The sequence below is a fragment of the Melospiza georgiana genome, chromosome 2, assembly GCF_028018845.1.
Source record: "Melospiza georgiana isolate bMelGeo1 chromosome 2, bMelGeo1.pri, whole genome shotgun sequence".
NCBI lineage: Eukaryota > Metazoa > Chordata > Aves > Passeriformes > Passerellidae > Melospiza > Melospiza georgiana.
This window is the reverse complement of record NC_080431.1, coordinates 43,374,601-43,396,275: the sequence shown is the minus strand read 5'-3', so window position 1 is coordinate 43,396,275 and position 21,675 is coordinate 43,374,601. Positions and strand designations below refer to the sequence as shown.

At 35.5% G+C, this 21,675-nt stretch overlaps 1 protein-coding gene across 4 annotated transcripts in view; it reads right to left on the bottom strand.

Moving 5' to 3' along the window:
* Positions 1-1,099: 1,099 nt before the first annotated feature.
* The window catches only part of DACH1 (dachshund family transcription factor 1), a 352,602-nt gene continuing 332,026 nt past the window's right edge, over positions 1,100-21,675 (bottom strand). For all 4 annotated transcript variants that reach the window (XM_058018353.1, XM_058018351.1, XM_058018354.1 and 1 more), the window contains one exon: positions 1,100-3,880. Coding sequence is in view for 2 of the 4 variants with exons in the window: in XM_058018351.1 (XP_057874334.1) it covers positions 3,843-3,880 (38 nt within the window). In the remaining 2 variants the exon portion in view is untranslated. The remainder of the gene's footprint in view (positions 3,881-21,675) is intronic.

Below are 21,675 nucleotides of genomic sequence, written 5' to 3'. Positions count from 1 at the left end.
TTTTACCCTGCTTTAGCTGTGCCAGAGTTTATAGCAGGGGAGCTGGCCACAGTGCAGCTGGGATCCTTAGTAATTCAGACATGCAGGACATTTTAATGCGGGCACAAGGAGACTGTGATTGCCCTACACAGAGATAACCAAACTCCCAGTCAGCCAGGCAGCAGCAGCAAGCTGCTGGAACCCAGGAATCCTGTCAGCCCCATGCCTGCAGCCCCCAGGCCGCCCAGGAATAGTGGAATGGGCTTATCCAAGACAGCTAATCTCTTCTGCGGTCCCAAGCAGGTCTGCCCCTGATGAAAGCAGAAGTGGCCATGTTGGTATGGTTTGGAAAGGAAGGAAAGAGAAAGGATGGGAAGAGAAGGCAAGCCAAGGCCGGGCAAGGCAGGACAATGAGGTACAATGCTCAGAACCAGTCATACCTCTCTGACTTTTGAATTTTATGCAAGCAAAACCAATGTAGTTCCAAATTTGCTCCTAAATAATAATCTTGACCTTGGAAAAAAGCACCCTTTTTTTTTTTCTCACAATGCCCCCTAAAGACATGCTCTGCCAATGCCTGTTTAAATGTTTAAATACCTGAGGTTAGTTTAAAAAATGTGTTTCCAAACACGTTTTATCAAGTGAAGGAGATTTGAGACAAAACTAACAGGATTACCCCTGCATTTTTGTAGTTAGAAGAATAATATTGTTTTGTTCCATCAATGTGTCCACTTTACATTGTTCAGCACAAAGCTTTGTGGAATAAGAATCATGGGAATATCACAATATAAAGGAAAAAGGTACAAATAACAGCTTCATAAACTGAGAAATGTACATAAATAAATCATGTAGATGGGGGCAGTTTGCTTAGCTGGCAAGAAAAAAAAATGGAAAATATGCTTGTTAAACAATAACCACAGAGTGTGCTTTTATGATGTTTTTCACCACAGTAATTCATATTAGAGATAGAAGCAGTTGCATGTTAAATAAAATCATTCAGCATTGTTCGCCTCACATTACAAAGAGCTGACTTATGTTGTTTTTAGATGCCTCCCATTAGAAAGTAAATATTCCTCTGATGTTATACATTTCAGAAAATTTAATAAAGATGAACTGTAAATAAAGTCACAGGGAGATTTCAGACAGTTTTATTAGCAGATTGTTGAAAAGAAAAGAAAATTAAATACAATAACAGTAAACGTGGTTCTCACATTGAAACCAGGCTCAAATAACTAGGCTACCATAGAAAAATTTCCAATTCTTGCATTATGATGTAAAAACAGATTTTTGTACAGATTTTGTACAACAAAATTCGTAATAACCTTTTTTCATTTTTAGAAAACTTTAAATATATAGATAAAAATAGACAATTTTCATAGGTCCTACATGAAGATGAGTATGTTCTGTTCCAAGGGCTTGCATAGAGCGCAAATATGGTTATAATATAGAACAACTAGACATTAATATCTTTAAGATTACAAAAGCATATAAACAATAACATGAGGACAACTTTTCTTCATAATCTATGCAAATAAAAAAAAAAATCCAAATCAAAACCCAAAACCAAAATACCAACCCAAAACCTGTAAAACTAAAGAGGGGCAAAAACTTCAACTTACGTTAACATCTCATGGTCTGTAATATTTACACTGTTTTTAGCAAGATTCTTTCTAAACATCCAGCTCATAAATTGGTTCCCCTTTAATCCTTAACACTTCTGTTTATGTACCAAGCCAAACACTGAGGCATTCCCAAAGGTCTTGAAAGAATATACTGTAAAACTACTAAACCTACTTACAGGTGACTCTATGCAAGGAGCAGAGCAATGGTAAATGCTAGTACATATTTCAGTTGTAGGCTTTTAATTCTCTTTCAGATATGAATGATTCAAAAGCTTGCCACAAGTCCATCTAACTTTACAGCTGTTAACCCTTTAAAGACTGCATATGAAAAAACTGGAGTACAGAATCCCATGTGTGTTTAAGCAACTATGACAATCATGAAGGAATCATGGTTAGAAAATAACATCACTACAAAGTATTAGACAACAATATTTAATGAAAAATATTGCTCAATATTTCTTTAAAAAAATTACTGTGATGTGAACTTGTATATACATCTTTCTATTGTTAAAAAAGGATTGTGGTGAAGTAAATATGAACCGCACAAAATAAATGTGTACCAGTATTGCGAGGAAGACCTACAAACTATAGAAGCTCAGTGCTAGAGATTACAAAACATTAGATTTTTTTTTTGACAAAATAATATTAATATCCAATCAGAACTACTTTTAAAGAAATATTTGCTTTAAGTTAGGCATCTTAGACATTTAAGGTTTTGATATGTTTCCATGTAATAAATAATATTTTATATGCATAAAACATTAGATGAAGAAAGCATAATCACAAAACTTACAGTAATAGCACTGATTCACAAAATCAGTCTTTAAAGGGGTAACCCAAAAGTATGCAAAGCAAAGAACATAATTTTTAGTAATGTAATAAGCAGTGTTTTGCAGCTTACTTCCAGTTATCAGCACAAAGGTGAAAACACATATTGTAGCTTTCATAAAGACAGTGAAAGTAACACATAACCATCCATCCCTAAGACAAGGTGGGAGGGACAATAGACTTCAACTGTATCACTCAGTTCTACGTGGAATTGGACTGATACATCAAGTGTTTGTTAGGTTTTCTTTTTTCAGCAACATTGACGTAATATGACATTAACATATAAAAATATTTCTGGCATTTTGACTTGCTGCTCAGCCACAGTCCATTCTTAGAAGTGCACTAGTCAGGGCACTAACCAGGGCTCAATATACAAATAAAAGTGGCTGACACAGAATTCTGACTTGTTACCAGATGCTTAAGATCTCATTCAGTAATACTGTGACTCCAGGACAAATATTTACATGCCTGCATGCGTTAAAACTAGAAAGGTGTCTTTCTGACCAACAGGGTGACAAAACAATATTATCTAAAAGTTTCATTTCCTAAACTCTAGATTTCTACTGCATACATAATACCTTCCTTGTGTGATTTGTGTTATATACTGTACATGTGACCAACATTTTGATAAGAAGCAAAGTCTTTTATTTCATAAACCCCTGCCGGTTTACAATGAGAAATTATTATTCTTTTTATTTTTTTTTTAATTTTATTTTAGGAAAAGAGACTTTGTGAATGGTAAAACAGTTTGTTTACATTCAGCATTTCTTTTCACTTACACAAAATTCCATTTCACTTAATGTAGTCTAACATATATGTGTTGGTCTCTCGGAAAGCATGTGGAAAAAATGTCTTTAGAAGAAAAACCCACGATCATTGTTTGAAAACTGAATGTATCAATTTTTTCTTCTTTTACCTTTTTTTTTTTCCTTTTTTTTTTTAAATAAGAATCCTCTTATGCCCTCTACGAGTTCATTTCTGAGCTGTCTTGCTGGTTTCGGTATGGTATAACAGTCTGCAAGTGTACTTGGACACCGCTGGAAGGATCATTGGATGTGCTCAAATATAGAATCATCAGAGGAGGAGAAAGTCTGCATTCCTTGAAAAAGGGAATACTCAGCCTTGTTCTGACCGCCTGCAATTTTGGATACAATAGTCCGGCGCAGAGATGCAGATTTTTGCTGTGAGAACAGTGCTACTGTACATTTACAAACATTCTCTAGATCTCCTGGTTGAGCAGGAGATAACCAAAGGAGGACACTCTTGCAGAATTCTTTACATTTTTGAAGAACATTGATAAATGAAGTTGAGGAAGTTGGTCTGAAAACGTTTTGTTTCCACAGAACTCCTTATGAGCCAATGTCTTACTGCAACGTTCTTTACCGTAGCACACGTATTTTCAGCAGGAAAAATTCAATACATGACAGTAGTTTTCAAATAAAGTCTTCCATCTAAAATATGAAAGAGAAACATTTGCTTTATACATTTATATCTTCAATGAATCAAAAAGAGGAAAAACCCCACAAGATTTAAAACCTCAGCAGAAGTAGTCATGCAACAAATCTTTAAAACATCCCCTATGATACTTTTTGTCCAAAAGAAAAGAAAATCATAAAACCTGAATGTCACCTTGTCAATTTCATCTGTCAGTGGTCAAATAAACTCTGTTGAAAATTACATGCACTTTGCAAGTTGTGAAAAATGTAACAACTTCTGAAGCTTTAATGTATGCTGGCCTCATATCAATGCTAGGGCACTAGGAATGGAGGTGGAGCCTCTGTGCATGTGTTTTTACTGATATGCAAACGTAACTGAATAGTGCTGAACAGCAATTATTTCCTTCATGGTTGCAGAGCAAAAAAAATCTTCTTGCATGCAATAGTTAGTACTCCCATCACTAAAGGCATAGCTCACACTTTCTGATTTAGCTGTGTTGTTAAATATACCATGTAATGTAACCATTGTGCACATTTGTAGCTATTTATATAGAACCCAGTATAGGATATTTAAACGGTAGCAGTGAAGTATAGCCTCCTTCCCCCCATAAATGAGATTAACTGAACAATTACTATGTTAAAGATGTAAGCACGTTTCTCACAACATTTTTTCCACCCAAGTGAGGAGCATATATTTAAGTGAGATATGTGAGGGAACATGAGAAACACTGAGCTAACCTACCCAGTAACTGTTGATCTAGAAAAAATTGAAGAGAACATACAGGCACAAAATATTTCCACCTGATTTTTAAGTACAAAGCAATTTTTTCTTCACCTGGGACATGAACATCTTATATACATCTATTTTGATAGCAACATAATGATTATTTTTTAAAAAACCGAAAACAGACAGAAAAGTTTCTTAGCTTTCTGACCTGTAGGGTAGAAAGTGTTGTCCCCACGTGAATAAAGCACATTATGAAGCAATTAATCCTCCCCAGTGCATATCTACTAAACACGACTTATATTTTAGAATATAAGCATTTGCAACTACAAGCTGTATCTCAGCCCTTAAAGTTTGCATCAATTTCTTATTTAAATATAAGTAAATTCAGCAAATATTTCTAAGTTTTCAAGAGGTTTAGTTTCTGTTTGATTTTCTTAGTCTAACATTTTTATTCCAAATCAGTCTATAGAATTATTAGAAATATAGTAAAAATTAGATATTCAGTGAAGCGATTGCGTCAGATAAACCTGTACAAATGAATGCTGAAATTTTTGAAATGTTTTGTTATCTTTGAAAGATGTGGCATCACCTCCATGAACTTACTGTAACTGTTGAGAGAAAGAAAAGTTAGCGTGAAAGCAGACAGAAGTACACACAACACAGCTGCAAAACCTTCTGCACATCCCTTTCCAGTTCTATCAGAACTGCTGGGGAAGCTGTAAAATCACTCTGCTGCAGTGATTCTTATCTAATGTCCCTTTGTTTTTCCTTTTCCACCACTAGATTCCTTTTGTGAGCTACTGGGGTATATGCCCTTTTGCTACTTTCTCCCCATCTTTACAGTTTTCTACCCCCTTTCCCTACTTTTTTATGTTCCTAGCTTTTATTTTTCTTTTTTTTTTCAGAGTACAGGATAACTTTCCCACTACATAAAAGTGCTGCCTCTCAGAACCATTTCCATTCTCTTTGCTCTTTATGGCCTTTTTTTTGCACTGAAGAGAAATAAAAAGGAATTGAGTAAGGCCTTAACTTAAAGACTTTTATATTATTATTTGATGCATGAAAACCAACCAAAATGCTTATGGGAATTCAGGAAAGAAAGAAGGAGCCCCTGAAATGGAGCTCAGTAAAACTGAAGGCCTGGAAAACCACCTCCAAAGACAACCTGCATTAACTACAGGTTAGCTACTGCTACTACTGGCTACATTTCCATATAGTTCTCCCAAACATACTAAATAAACACAATAAACATTTACAGCACTAAAGCTGTCTAGATACCTCTGTAGGAGTATTACTCTGCATATATATACCAGCACTTTGGCTATCCTGAATGTACACTTGCTAATGCGTGCTATGTATAATTCCCACACCTTAACATTCTGATAACCTGCAGTTGGTAACTTATTTTATTATACTAGGTCTCTATTTACCTTTTAAAATAAAATATGCATTAAAACTAATTCTCAATTAAAAATACAGCTGCAGGAAGCAGAATCCTTGTAGCAGACAACAAAAGATGAACAGCAGTACAGTTTCAAGAGTCAGCTCTATTTTACATTGCTTAAGGATCCAACCTGGCAGTGAAATCAATAGGAGGTTTTTCACTTCTAAAAGATGACATGACACTATCAGATCCTGTATTCTGTATCCACAGAAAATGAATAAGAATAGGAAAGGGCAGCTCTACAAAGCACCTTCCTTACAAAGTAAAAGGATACTTGTTTATATATATAAGTTCTCTTCAATATCTTCATTAACAGGTTGGCCACAGAACTTGAGGGAATACCAAGTAAGTTTGTCAATGACACTAAACTGGGAGAAGTTGTTGACTCTCTTGAGGGCAAAGAGACCTTGACAACTGAAAGAGGTGAGCAATCAAGCCATATGAAGTTTAACAAGGGCAAGTGCTGGATTCAGCACCTGGGATGGAGAATCCTGGTGGTATGCATAGCCTAGACAACGATAGCCGGAGAGCAGCACCACAGAAAGGGACCTGGGGCTCCTGGTCAGTGGCAAGTTGGACATGAGCCAGCAGTGCCCGGGCAGCCAGGAGAGCCAATCCTGGGGTGCATCAGGCACAGCATTGCCAGCCAGGCAAGGGAGGGGATTGTCCCTCTCTGCTCTGCACTGGGGCAGCGTCACCTCGAGTGCTGGGGGCAATTTGGGGTGCCACAATGTAAAAAGACATTAAACTATTAGAGAGCATCCAAAGAAGGGCAATGGAGATGGTGAAAGGTCTGGAGGGGAAGCTGTATGAGGAACTGGTGAGGTCATTTGGTCTGTTCAGCCTGGAGGAGACTGAGGGGAGACCTCATTGCAGTCTTCAATTGCCTCAGATGGGAAAGTGCAGGGGTAGAAGCTGATCTCTTCACTCTCATGACCAGTTACAGGACTTGAGTAAACTGCATAAAGCCAAGTCAAGAGAGGCTTAGGTTGGATATTAGAGGAAGATTCTTCACCCAGAGGGTGGTTGGGAACTGTAACAAGTTCCCCAGGGAAGTGGCCATGGCACTGTTGCTGAGAAGTTCACGTAGCCACTCATGAAGCACGAACAACAGGTGCATAGCAGTGTACTTCAGAAATTCAAAGACTTCAAACTGCGTTACGAAAAACTCAGAGATCTGCAGAGGAACAATGAGCTTGCATCTCAAAATGGTGAACAAATACAACCTATGTTTGTCTGCTGTCTCTTTCCACTGGTGACTCCTACTGCCTTGCTCCTAATCCATTTCTCTCCCTATTCCTAATGTTCTTTCCAAATGATAGGAACTTCTCAAAGCCACCAGAATCACTTTGCCTCTAGGTGTAGCCAGAGCTCCTATCTGAATACAAGTGGAGTATTACCACTGATAGGCCTTTAATGATTTCAAGGTTAAAATCATAGACAAAACCTACAAATCATGAAAGTGATCAGTAAATCAAGCCAGCTCATTCTTTGTAAGCCAATGTGAAAATGCCGCTACTTCTAAATCCTAAATCCTGAGCATGCTTGTGCCTTCTGCCTCCCCATCAGCTTTAATTTATCAGTTATGCAGGCCTGTTGCATTACTTTCTTCTGTTAACAAATGCAGAATTTTTCTATCAGCATAAAAACAATTTTATGTAAAACAAATATGCAAGATTTTAGCCACACAAAAATATGCATGCAAACATATACTACACATACAAACAGACACATACACACTAAGGATGTTTACAATACTGGGGTATATTTTTAGCCTACTGAAAATTGTTGATCTGTGTTGAAGTTTTTCCCAAATTTACATACTGTTATATACAATATGAGTACATAAAACTTACTTTTACTCTGAGGAAGTCAAGCAAAAACACAAACTGGGAAAATACTGTTAAATTTCTAAATAGAACTGTGTGTGATTAGCAGATTGTCATCTGTTTTAATTGCTCTTTTGCAAATGGCAGTGTTCAGCAAGATCACACAAGCTCATGCTAGTAACTCAAACTGAAAATGCCACTACTCCTAAACATCATTTGTTTTTGTCTGTGGATTGATATGACAGAAATTCTACCCAGAGTGAGGGAGTATTTTTTTAGATCAACTCTTTTTAATTAAGATTCATTTTGAGGCTTTTGGATGAACATGCCTAAATAATTAAAAGGTCACAAATGTTATAAAAAACAAACAAATGGAACTGACATAAAAGTTTGCAATGCTGAAACAAATCATATGTCTCAAAATGCATTCCCACAGAGATGTCATCTGGGTAATGATTCACTTTTGTGTTCTGTGGGCAGCTTGCAGAAAGTATCTCTATGGGCCCAGTATTTTCAGAGGTAAAAACACAAACCTACTCATATTAATATGCAACCTCGTAAGCTGATAAAAATGTACAATGAAATGGTAGGTTTTGTCTTCAGCTGCAAACTAAATAAGTGGCTCATTAGATGGTAATGTGGGCATTTCTGCACTGGCAGTGCAAGTCCTAGTGAGGTTCTTTGCCATCCAAAAAATCATATTCTCAGAGTTGCTTTAAAAATAAATGTAGTAACAGTGATCATCATGACTATAATACTGCAGTGTTTAATTTATGAAAATCTGCAAATCAATGTCCAAAGTGTGCTGTCACATCTTAATTCAGTCACTTGCTATCTTACAAAAACATACTGAAGAAAATTCTCCTCAGGAAAAGGATAGTGTCTTCTAAAGTTAGGAGCTGAAAACAACCAACCAAGTGACCAAACAGACAGAAAGATATAGCAGCTTGACACAGAGAGCTGATAAGAAACAAACTCCCAGAGTCCAGGTTAAGAAGAAAAGAAAAGGACAAAATACTTTGTGAGAAGGAGAATCACAGAATGGTTTGGTTTGGAAGGGACCTTAAAGATCAACAAGGGCCACTCTCCTGTCATGGGTAGGGATTCCCTTCACTAGACCAGGTTGCTCAGAAAATGAATGACAAGATATGAAATCTCAATGTGAGCTTTGGAAAGTTGGGATGCCAAGGTTTGAATTATTTTTTTATCCCTTTTTTTTTTTTTAATTGTAACTTGTGAGCTATAGAATAATAAATTCCATGATCCAAGAACCCTTACATCAAAGTAGCCACAGTTTCAGTTGCTAGAAGTCCTAACTTCAGTTAACATATTTTTGTCAAATATCACTGGTGCAGCCCAGTCATAGAAGCCAATTTTCACTCAAAATGTGTCTTGAGGGTATTTGTGTATCTATTCATCTCTTTGTACTTTCAAAGAGCAAAAGTTGATGTCTCTTGTTGTGAAGACAGGAATTTTATTCCCAAATATGGCTCTGAAATTTTCTGTGATTTTAGTTTGTGGTTTTTGTTGGTTCCTCACCCCCCTCCCCCCTATCCCTCCCCCTATTTTTCTGTTCTCATTTTCAAACTTCTGTTTCTTTTCCTTTTCATTTTAGGTAACAGAGATTTCGTGTACTGAGGTTTCTCAGTCTCTTTTCTTGTCTTTAGGAAGATAATAGCAGTGCTAGCTGAATCCTCTAAGGACGATATTAGCACAAGTAACAAAAAACTCCCAAAAACAGAAACCACTATACATGCATATGTATTTATTGGAAATAAAAGGTTCTTCACTCACAAAAATCCATTTGAATGCCATGTCTATGGCTGGTGACTGAGCTGATCTAAGCTTAGGGTCCTCTTCTAAAATCACATGTTGCAACACAAAATCCCCAGGACTAGCCCATGTGCTCCTAAAGGCAGCAGATTCTTCACACTGGAATTGAGTATACTGTATACTGTTGCCAGACCTTCCAACCATTAAAAACTGCTAACTTCAGCTTAAAAGAAATAAAATATTTGTGACCTTAAATGGGGCTACTCATATCTAAATCAAAGCAAAGCTACTCATTTGTGCTAAGTAACATAATAAATTGCATTTCCTGTCAGGAAGTAGCTTTATTGAAAATGGTAGCTATTTTCTCAGAAGTTATTTCCAGGCACCTGTAATCTTAATGAGGTTTGTCCCTTTCAAAGAACAGTTGTACGTGCATGCCCGAATGCACACAACCTCTTCAGCCCAGAGCTGATAAAAGCATCTGCATGCCATAGCTCAAGCACGTTAAAATTATATAACTGGTTGGTTTATTTGTTTTAATAAGATGGGGCAAATGTGAATCACAGTGTACTTCTAACCATTCATTCAAGCTGATGTTATAATCATTTGGAGGAAGAGAAACAAAACAAAAAGAAAGGGATGGCAAACAAATGGAAATGATTCATGGGATATTTGATAAGACAGCAGTGGGAAGTCAAAATAAAAGCAAGCATATTGTGGCAGATGGAAGGGATCTTAGTCAAACTGTAACCCTTCTTTAAAAAAACTTAAAAGGAAACAACTATTGTATACTCTTCATATATTTAATTCCAAATTGATACACAAGAGGATTTCTTTTCCATCGAAGATGGAAGATAAAATAGGAGTCTAACTTTTTAATAATGTGAAAATAATTTATATTGAACTTCAGTCTTTTTCAGTTTGCAGAATGTGAGACAAAAAGCCCATCATTTGTAAAAGTCAGTCATGGAATCAACAGAACATAACTTTTCATAGTATTCCTAATAAAGTGCAAAACAGTACATTGTCAGGGGAAACAATTCCTCCTAGTGTCTAGAGTTGATTAGAACTTTGAGGTTTTACAACTCAATACTGATAAGGAGGGATGGAGGGATATATACTGAGCTGCCATTGTTACTGGCAGCACAAGTAGGTAATGTAATGGGGACCGTGGATGGATCCACTGCCATCTTCCATAGCAGAGTACAGGAGATGCAGGAAAGCTGGCCCAACCACTCAGGGTTTGAAATTCAAGCAATTTGTTCTTTAAAAAAAGTGCCCATCCGGTTTTTATGCAAAGATGGGTGATTTCACACTGCATGTTCATTAAACGCATGCAAATATGAAGTATGTAAACATATTTGGCCAAACACTATCCCAGTTTGCCCTTTGTGTAACACCAATAAATTAGTTTCAAATTTGCATATTGTTATTAATCATACACCTTTCATTTCTCTACTTAACATTCATGTACAAATATATTTGTGTTAATACTCAGTACAAATATTCAGGAAACTGAGATGTCCGTGTGTTTCTTTTTAAAACAGCAATTTATATGTAGGAGATTTTAACTCTAATTTAAGACATAAAAATAAACCATGGAAAAGAGCATCTAAACACCTTTTTTCACAGTTATTTTTAAATATTGAACTATATTCTCTCAGTGATTTTACCATGTGTTTTAATCATTAATATATACTTCCATTACTCCCATGTTACTGTGGGAGTAAGCTAAAGGTCAGCAATCTGGTCTTTAGTAAACTAACAAAGCAGGGGAGTACCTGAATATGTCACCTTCTATTATTTAAAGATCATATACTATGCCTAAAACTGGCCATTTTGAGGACTGAAAAAAACTGAACTAGGAGGGTGAGAAATTGTTCGAAAAAAATAGATAATTTTTAAAAAATCAAACTGTCTTTTCTTGTTGCTTCACAAACTTAGCAACCCTTGTTCTATTTGTATAAACAGAAGAAGCCATATCCAAAAAAAGACAACAGAAATGATTAGTTGCAAGCACTGAACCTGAGTCACTAAGGCATTGTACTGCGTCACTTCATGTTAGTAAAAAATAAAAATTAGTAATGATAAACAATAACAACAGACACAAAACAGAACAAAACCCTCTCAACTGAAGAATCATGTGGAAAAGTTATTAAAGGATGAAGTCACAGCTAAATAAAATCAGCTTGTGAGCTTCCACAGCTCATTGTGTTCAGTGCTGTTTGTATCACAGTGTGGATAATTTTGGTGCTGAACAATCTGTCCTGCATAAAACAGTTTTAAGTTCTACAAAAAGGTATGCTTTATTTGTTATTGTATTTCCAGAAACATAAGTGACCTTTTTTTAGTATCAGCTAGCAAGCTTGGATCTGATAGCATAAAATTGAAAAAGAATTGAGTATTGGAACATAGTTTCTGCCTGGTACTTTCTGCCTTTGGTTTTTGGTTTTTTTTTTTGTTAAGGCCAGATGGAAACAGACTTCATTATTAATTCCTTTAGTCTGATCACTCTTCTTTCACTTCTCTCCATTTTGCCTCCTTTTTTAGTGCCTTGCTCAAATGATCACTTTTTAACACTAAATATCATCATCAAAATAATCTTACATACAAGACATCAATCATCCAGTTAAGCTTCAAACAGACTTAAAAAAGAATTACTTTCTTTTTCTGGAGAGAAAAAGTGGTCATAAAATGAAATTGGAACAAAATATAGGAGTTCAGTGTTTTTGGAGCTTTCAGCAGTTTTTGCTGAATTACAGAAAGTATCTGTGCAAAAGTACATGTAAGTGGGTATTTCTTTAAAACTACCCTCCATCTACACACAAGACACAAATGCACACAAATCCTTCCCATCACTCAACTAGAAGCTGATACAGTAGGCAGGATACAGCTGTACACATCTATAGATCCTATAATAAAATATGAATAATAAAGATCTTTTATACAATTCTGAAAAAGTAGCATGGCTCATGATAATTTTGCTAGTAATAGTTGTGGCCATAGTTAGTACTCTCCATCAACAGACAGTGTGATGTTAATTTCTTTCAGCAGATACAAATAATTTATGAAGATGAGCTTTTCTACGGTATTATCTTCTCTAGAGCTTTACTTCCACACTTTTCAAAAGACAAGAAAAGACTTAGATCTAATACCTACTCCTACACAGAGCACCTCTTCTGGTTCATAGAATCACAAACCTACCTCACCCTTCTCTCCCAGCCACATCTTTTATAAACAAGTAATTTGAATTTCATGTTGCTCAAATAACTAAAAGGCAGTCTAGTGTTTTGTTGTTTTCAGATTAAACACCACAATTAATACAAGAGTATGTAACTGAGATGCCATTTGAACTGCTGCAAAGTCTACTAGAAAATAGAGGCCACTTAAAGAATGCTATATTAGTCTGCATACATAATTCTGGAATGTGTGGAATTCTTTCTTAATATCAGTATCACATTGGCACCCATTTTCATACACAACCACCCCTGCTCTCATCTGCATGCTAAAACAGAGTAAGCACCCAACACTAAACATGAAGAAATAGTCACATGCAGAACAGGAAGGAATGAGGCTGTAAAACAGATAGACTGCACAGCAGCAAGCTTATGGAAAATCCATTAAGGATGCACGGGATGTCAAAACATATGCAACATAACCTTGCTGCTTGTAGGTATTTTGTATGAAAGTAAGTTTATGGCGCCAAGCAGTGCCATTCAGCTCCAGAACAAAAGTCAAGCCAACAGAAATCAAACCTGAAGTGATGCCCTAGGAAATCAGCTGTGAACTGAAGTCACACATAATCCTTCAGGACACAGAAATAGACACAGGTCTTAATGAAGTTCCCAGGGCTTAGCATGAATGGTATAACTACAAAACTGAAAATAAAATCCGCTCATGTTAATTCTGAGGGAGACTTCAAGGTGAAACATGTAAATGGGGTCTAACCCAGAAGTTAGCCATGAAGCAATACTTAAGCAAAAGGCATTTTTTTCTTTTCCAGAATGAAAACTACCAGCATTTTATATTATGAGGGAACTGTACTTCTGTGGCAACTGCTGATGCTAGCCCTGGTAGGTTGCTTTTCAATTCAGAGCTCAAACTAGTTCCCCTAACTAATTGTAAACTTCCATCTTGAATACATCTTCATAGATGCATTTAAGTACTGCAGTGACAAGCCAATCTTCCCCATTCCCTCTCAGTGGTAACATAATTTCAGATAGGTACTTCAAAATGATTATTCTACCCTCCCAGGAAAAACTCAATTAGCCTTAGGGCCAGGTGGTTTGAATTTGGCACCACTCTGTGTCTTTGCCAGTAAAGACTCCTCAGAAAAAACAGCATGTCATGACAGACTGTGTCCTGGATGCACCCCACTACAGAAATCCCAGACCATATGGAAGCAGCATGCTTTCCCAGAGAGAACTTAACACCATGGTTCATCATCAAAAAGTAAGCAAGAGAAAAGAGAATGGCTAAATTAAACCACAGAGCAGTCTTAACCAATGACTTTGGGATCAAGTGACTACACTGCAGCCAGAAGCAATGAGCTGTGGAAAATATCTGAAGTGTAAAATTTTCTTGCTTCAAAGTGTGATTTTCTTAAGACAGGGGAAATGAAAAATGTTACTTCCTGGTTGCTTTTACTCTTCCCCACCCATCTCCCTCCCTCTCCCAATCTCCCCCAGCTTTCCACTTACAGTGTCTCTTGTCAATAGCAACACACTAATGGCATTGCACAAGTCACTAGCAGGATATTCCCTGGAACAGCATTTAAGATGCTGGTTACCCATACTCAAGGTGAACTTAGACTGGAGTAATTTCAGAATAGGCTACTAGTATAAGACAACGAATACAGTCGACAACATGCACATAAAATTAATCGATTTGCTTATCAGAGAAGAGCAACTGATCATTTCTTGTATATACATTAAATAATAATAATAAGAGACACAGCCAACTCTTTTACAGGAACTCAACTCTGAGTGTCTTCCAGGATGTATTTAAATAATTTTTATGAATATATTTGTGATATGAGAGCCTGAAAATGCAGATTTTGAAGCCCATCTAGTACTATCTGTAATGCTGTGCTACTTAAGTAGAAAAAGAGGCAAAAACTGAGTATATCCTGAATATATTTACTGAATATCTGGCCTGGTAAATTCATTTGGCTATAAAGTTAATTTTAGCTGAAAAAACTAAGAAGCCAATGGTTTTGCAAGAATATGAAAAAAACCTAGAGGGAAACCTTATAAAATGAGGTTTTCTCTGTTCACTAAATGTTTAAGATCAAGCTCTGGAACTACTGTCCATTTGGAACTGGAATAAAACTGATATTTGTGTGTTTTAATACAAACACAATTTGAGCCTTTCAATATTTTAGCATTGGGAAACAGATTGCATCAGATGGCATCGTTATTGCAGTGAACGTGACTGTGATTGTCATAACAAATTTGATGGCAAGGTTGAAAATGGAACTGATCCTCCAGTCAGTGTACTACTTTTATGATGCTTCCAGTATTTCCAGTGAAGCCAAGGAGTCTGATCCAGCCACAGTATTTTATGTCCAGTTCAGCAATGTGCAAAGATACTGTTCTCTCTCCAATGGCTAAGAGTGTATATCTTTGAGTCAGAGTATAAAGCTAAAAATGAAAGCAAATTATTGCTGCTTTTTATTTTATGTTTGTATTCAGTATAGCTTGATTACTTGAAAGGAGTTGTAGCCAGTATATTGCAGTATGAAACAATATCATGAAAAATACATGTCTCTTAATGCAATGGTTGCAACGACAGTTTGTCACAGGCAAAATCTGCAGAATCAACACATAGACAAAATAAACAAGTCAAAACTTAAATTATCTAATACAGCATTGTATATTTTCAACAATCCATATTCTAATTTCATGCACATAAAGCAGCACTGTAAATTTTTTGGTCCTGCCTTCATAACACTTTGTTTCCAAGGCCAGCTGTAGCACATTGTGATCCATCCTTTCTAACATCCATGACAAAACACACTATTATGCTATTGCTGCTTTTCCTAAGCTATTAGAGGCTGCATCACTTTTAAAAAATAAGGCTGACAAGAATATAATAGAAAAAATGTTTTTACCATTACTGGTACACACTTAGTGTTTCTCAACTAGGAAAAACAAAATGACATCACATTATCATTATATATGCTGCTGTCTCCCAGGATGTCCTTCAGGTGTTACGGAACCCTACAATGAGCAAAAGCAAAATATTTCTTTTTAAAGCTAGCAGTTTATTCTATAGAATACATTTTCCTCTTTACAAGCCAGCTGGCAGTTCACTGGAAGAATACTTATTATAGATATATGCTGACAGCAAATTTTAGCTTAGATAGAACGTGATGCTGGCTAAGTAGTCCTTCCAAATGTGTTAATTTTAGTTTCACTTCCTTTAAACTTCCTTTTCTTAGCTGACTATTTCTTTTTACATTTCATAGGTACTTGAGATACTAATAGAAATGGGTCAAATTCCATATCAAATCCATGAGAAAGTCAAATTCTTGAATTACACAAAGGTAAAATTGTTTTCTTTTATTCTTAATCATATCAAGGTAAAAAACAAGCACTGTGGGAAAACACTATTTTTAGAATTACAGTAGATTTAACATAGCAATTGCTTGCTTCTCTGCTTTGCAATATGGAATTTATATGAGTATTACAGACATATTAAATATTAAACAAATATTAAAAAATTGTTTATCTTAAATTATTATAAATATTTCCTATTTCTCAAGGACACAAAAATGCCTCTTTTTTAGTATTACTGCCAAAGATGGAAAGGGCAAAACCTAAAATCTTTGGCCACTTTTAAATTAAATCATCAGATCCTCAGCTAGTTAAAGTTAATATAGACTTCTCGATGGCAAGATTATCTTTTTTTTTCTTTAGCTGATGAAATAGAGCAATTAAGTTGGAGTGATATTTTAGGAAGATGATTGCCTTCTTAACACTGCACAAAGGGCTGCCTGCCTGATAAAATCTCACAGTACAGTTTTATTTACATTTTAAGTCTAACTGCTTTTTTGCCTCTTGAATATTTTAAGTGAATGTTGAACTTTCATTCTCCTTTACAGGATTTCTGACCCCTCAGTTATTTTAGGATTATAAAGGAGAGACAGTCCTGTACAACACCAAAATGCTGTCACTCAGCAATATACCAGTTCTGATATAATGCAGAATAATTAAGGTAAGTCAGTCTATTACATTTTTTCTCATATGATGATTCAGGTAAGGTACATTACACACAATTTTGGCTATCAAGTATTAGTTTGCTAAATCTCATAAAATATTTCTCCAGCTATTTCCTTCTACAAAATTTGAAACTAACTATAATTAGCTGATAATAGTTGTAAATTGCTGTATCCCCTCTCTTTGCCACTTTTTAATGCCTAGGACTCTGATCCATCACCAAAGAAAATATAAAAGCAGAAGTTAATAACATAACTGAACTTCTACTGTGCCTTTCATCCAAGATCCAGAACACTTTACAAATATTAATTAAGTTTCACAACACCCTTGTGTGACACCAAAGCATCGGTGCTGCCATCAAGATATCAGTAGATATTATTTCTTTCTTCATGCATAAAATCTTGGTTTTGGCTTGAGGCATTGGTTAAAAATGCCCTGAAGCATGCCAAATGAGGTATTCCTTTGCCTTTTAAGAGCAAAACATCAGATGTAAAGTATAAAGCCACCCCAACAAATAGTACCATTTTAATTCTGAAATCAATATTATCCACTCAATTCTTTGCTGAAAAAATGTAAAATGGGCAAAACAGTGACTCCTTAGCATATATTTCTTGTGACTGTGTCAAATCTGCATCAATTCTTTGCAATTAGAGAATCTTGGAGTACAATTACAACCTCTGCTATAAAATGGAATTTTTGTATGGGAAAAAAACTCCATACACTACAAACAACAACAACCACTGAAGAAATTACTTTCTCACCTCCAGAAACTGAATTCAGCTTTTCTGGAATAGGACTGAGCTCACTAAATTTGCTTGTAGCAGTCTATACTGCGGTACTCTAATTATTATTTTTAATGGGATGAACTCTACTATAAATATTTCTATATCGATATAGATACAGAAAACTCTATATCCAGTGAGGGTCAAGGGTGACAAGCACAGATGTAGATGCCTACATTGAAGACTTCTATGCTACATCAAGTTAATTCCAGCCCACATCTTGTTTGCAAGCATAACTACATTTAAAAGGCGAAACATTAACTAGTTATCCATTACCAATCAGTGATGATATAGTAATAAAGTTACAGTACTATAAGGAAACTGTATGAGTAATGTGATACTATTTTCACTTCTAGAGTTCTGTGATGCTTCCATCTCCCTCCTTTTCTTTGTACATCGTCTATCTCTTTTTCTTTCTCTCAATTATGGCTGCTTTTGTTCTTATTTCAAAATCTTCAGAATGCTTTTCTGACTCGTGTTCAATGCCTTATGACTTGTGTAGCAGCATCCAAATGAAAAAAAAAATGCTGCAAAGCTTCAGTACTAATGCAGAATTCAAATCCTCCTTTCTACATTTGAGAATCATACTTTATGCAACTTTCAAAACTGTTCAAAGTTATATGAAACAGAAAAGGAATTGTCAAGCTTGGATGTTTTTCTAGAACTGATGCAAAATTACCCATTTCTAACATCAGTAGTTACAAGAAGTGACTGAAATGCAGCTGTTCTGGTGTGATTACTATCACAACTGATGCTGGAATTCTGAGGCAAGCAAAAAGGAAAATACACAACACATGAAATTCATCACATTAACTTCAGACACCTGCACTGAACATAGCTGCATTTGAACTGGTTTAGCAGACTCCCTTTATAATCAATGAAGAAACTTGGAAGTTGTGATTCATTTTCTTCAAAGGGAGAGATGTGTCTATTACTCTTCATTGACTTTAACAGGAGTCCAGCCAAATAGCTCAGATAAAGACATCTACCCCACAAATGTGTGAAGTGGAACATATCCCTCCCACTGATACTGTTTGGGTATTTTATAGATAATTACATTGCCTCAGCAGCTATTCCACACCTTCAGAACACGGAGCAATATCTATACTGCCATTATGGTATCAGCAAAGTCCCACTACATCTTATCAGTTGAAAAAATTATGGGATAATGTAGTAAAGAATATATGACTCTGTATACCATCTTGATAGCTTAAACATCCTGTTTATTAAATTCTAAAGCCCTCTTAAAGAGCACCTACTTTTTGGTCTCTGCAGGCTTGGCTTTCTCAGGTATTGCATGTCTAAAATGAATGCAAACACATTAACGTGTTTATAAACTTGTTCAAGGATTTAAGCAAATGCAGGCATATTGAAAATGAATAGAAATCCCATTGTGCTGTTTCACTGTGCAAATATAATTTCTTGTAAATTATAAACCCTCAATCATTTCCTTATTTCAAGTATATTTTCATTATTCTAATAATGTTGTACTCATCCTTGAAGTGAATGAAACTCCTTTTCACCTGTCTTACCAAGCACAATTTTCACATTCTGTATAGACACTATTTTAACTACACTTTGTCTTCTTTCTCCACAGACTCTATTTCCAGCAATATTAAGTAGCTGATAGATTACTTTGGGATTTTAGGTGGTCCTCATTTTAAGTAACAGCCTTCACCTTTTTCCCAAAACACTCTATCATTGTCCTTTTATACCTGTTTTCTTTTTTACAGAATTAGCTCTTAAATTAATCTAATCTCCTTGCAGTTCCATGTTCAGATTTTGCACAAAACTTCAATACTGATGATTTTTATTTTCCCATTGCATATTCTCATTCTACATATCTGGCTATTTTGGATACTGTCTCAAAGTTGCTGATCACAGCATCGATGACCGTCCTTTGTAACTTACACTCATCAGGCTTACTCCAAGTTCAATCACTAAGTGCCAGGTAGTAACTCACAAACTATTTTCTTTTTTTCTCAGCTGTTAGTCTTACAGAGTATCAACTAACCCCATATCATGTGCAAACTCCTGCAGTATTTTAAACTCCAACCTATGATGCTAGTCTCTTTTTCTGTGCATTACATCTGTTCCATAAAATCTCTGAAGTATCACAGGTTGACAATAATAAAAAATACTAAAATTTTTACTTTGTCATCTCAGTTTGTAAAATATAAAAACCCCAAAATTATCATCAATTAAGGATAAAACTGAAATAATTTTGAAACCCTTGAAAACTTTTGGTGGAGGGAATAGGGTTTTTCCAAATTTAAATGTTGCTGTAGTCAAAATGACACAGAATGTGAAATAATGTGTTTGTTTTTCAGATACTGTAGGTCTGAAGAATTTTTTTGTATACTTCAATTATAAAAACATTTAAAACATACAAACTTGTGCAATTTTTATTTTAATGAAGATGAGAAGTTCATTAACGAAGATAAATATTTCATTAGATGTTAAATAAAACAAAGAGATTTTTTGGCTTCTCTCAGCACAAAATTCCTTTGAAAGATTAATTAATACATGCAAATTATGCAAATTAGACCCATGCAAATATTTTATGAAGACAATTAAGGGAACCATTAATTACTGCTTTTTTTGCTTCAGTGAGATTCATTCATTTAATTTTAATTTCACTTTAACTGTTTTGATGTATAATCTTGCAGCTAAGAACTTTATCTTTCCTAGTGGGTCACTTAAACTTATAAATTTCATCAAGTGAGCAGCAACAGAAATCTGCAAAGATATTCTCTGGGCTGTGTTTAGTATCAAGAGAAATTTTTGACACAATGCACTCCTAGAAACTGCAGAACTGGAAGGGAATGTGAGCTCATTCTTGGACAAGGTTCAACTGCTGGAAAAGCAATTAATTTGCTTTGGCTGTGCTAATATAGGGGAATTAGAAAGTGTGACACAAGACAAATAGAAATAATTAGTTCTCCAAAATGATGTTCTCATTAATATGGTTTGAACAGTAGAAATAAAAAACATTATTGTGGCATGTCTGCATTCTGTCCCTAGCCACAGGAGGTAGGAAAATGCAACATACAGCATTTTTTCACCTTTGTAGTTTGTGTGGTGGTGGAATTTATTTTCATTTTTTATTGTAGGTTTTAAGAAAGGCAAATTGTGGACCTGATCCTGTTATCTAAAACCTACTGTACTTGCATAAAGCACGAGGAATCCCTACGCTTCTTCCTGTGAAAAGATGAAGCTATAAATCTAACTGACTAGGCTTTTCACAACAATACACTCAAGTTCCTAAATTGAAACTTTTATTTCAATATCTTTCATTTAAATAACATTTTATTACATGCAGTACCCAAGGTATAATGCGTTTTTTCTGCAGCTTAAGCTCCTTTAGTAAAAATGCTCTAGCAAAGGAGTTACGTTATCCTCTCCAAATCCGACAATATAATTTTCTTTTTCCATAACATGAATATACACACACTCATTTTACAAGGTACACAGAGGGGAATTTTCACTTGCTCTCCTTAACACCCCAGCACAAAGCTGGGTTTCCACAAGCAGTGAAAATCACTAGCTGGCACTCTTTACAAAAACAGGCTGCTAGAAGGCTGTTAAGAACATCTGCTCACTTACACTCTACATTTCTTAGCTTGTTGCAGGATTAAAGGTAATGGAAGACTATGTGGCCCCTTTAAAATATTAACTTCTCCCTCCCCTGCAGGTTTGCCAAGTTCTAACTGAAGGCACCTCCCTCTGAAAGTTTTGCTGTCTACACACCTTTTACCTAGAATCAGGTATTAAAGTGCAGTGACTTGATATCATTTATTTCTTATTTCAGTTAGGTGGAAAATCTATAGCATCTGACAGAAATAGAGATTTTTCTCTTTAAATACAAGGAAGCAAAATGTGGCCATGTGTTAACATTTTTTGAAAGCTGATTACCACAATTAACAAAATCCTTACGTGCAACTACCACAGAGGTTTAGCAAAATTACCCAATAAAATGTCTAGAACTCACACTGTAATAATACATTATAAAAATCCTAATGTCTTTAGGGACAT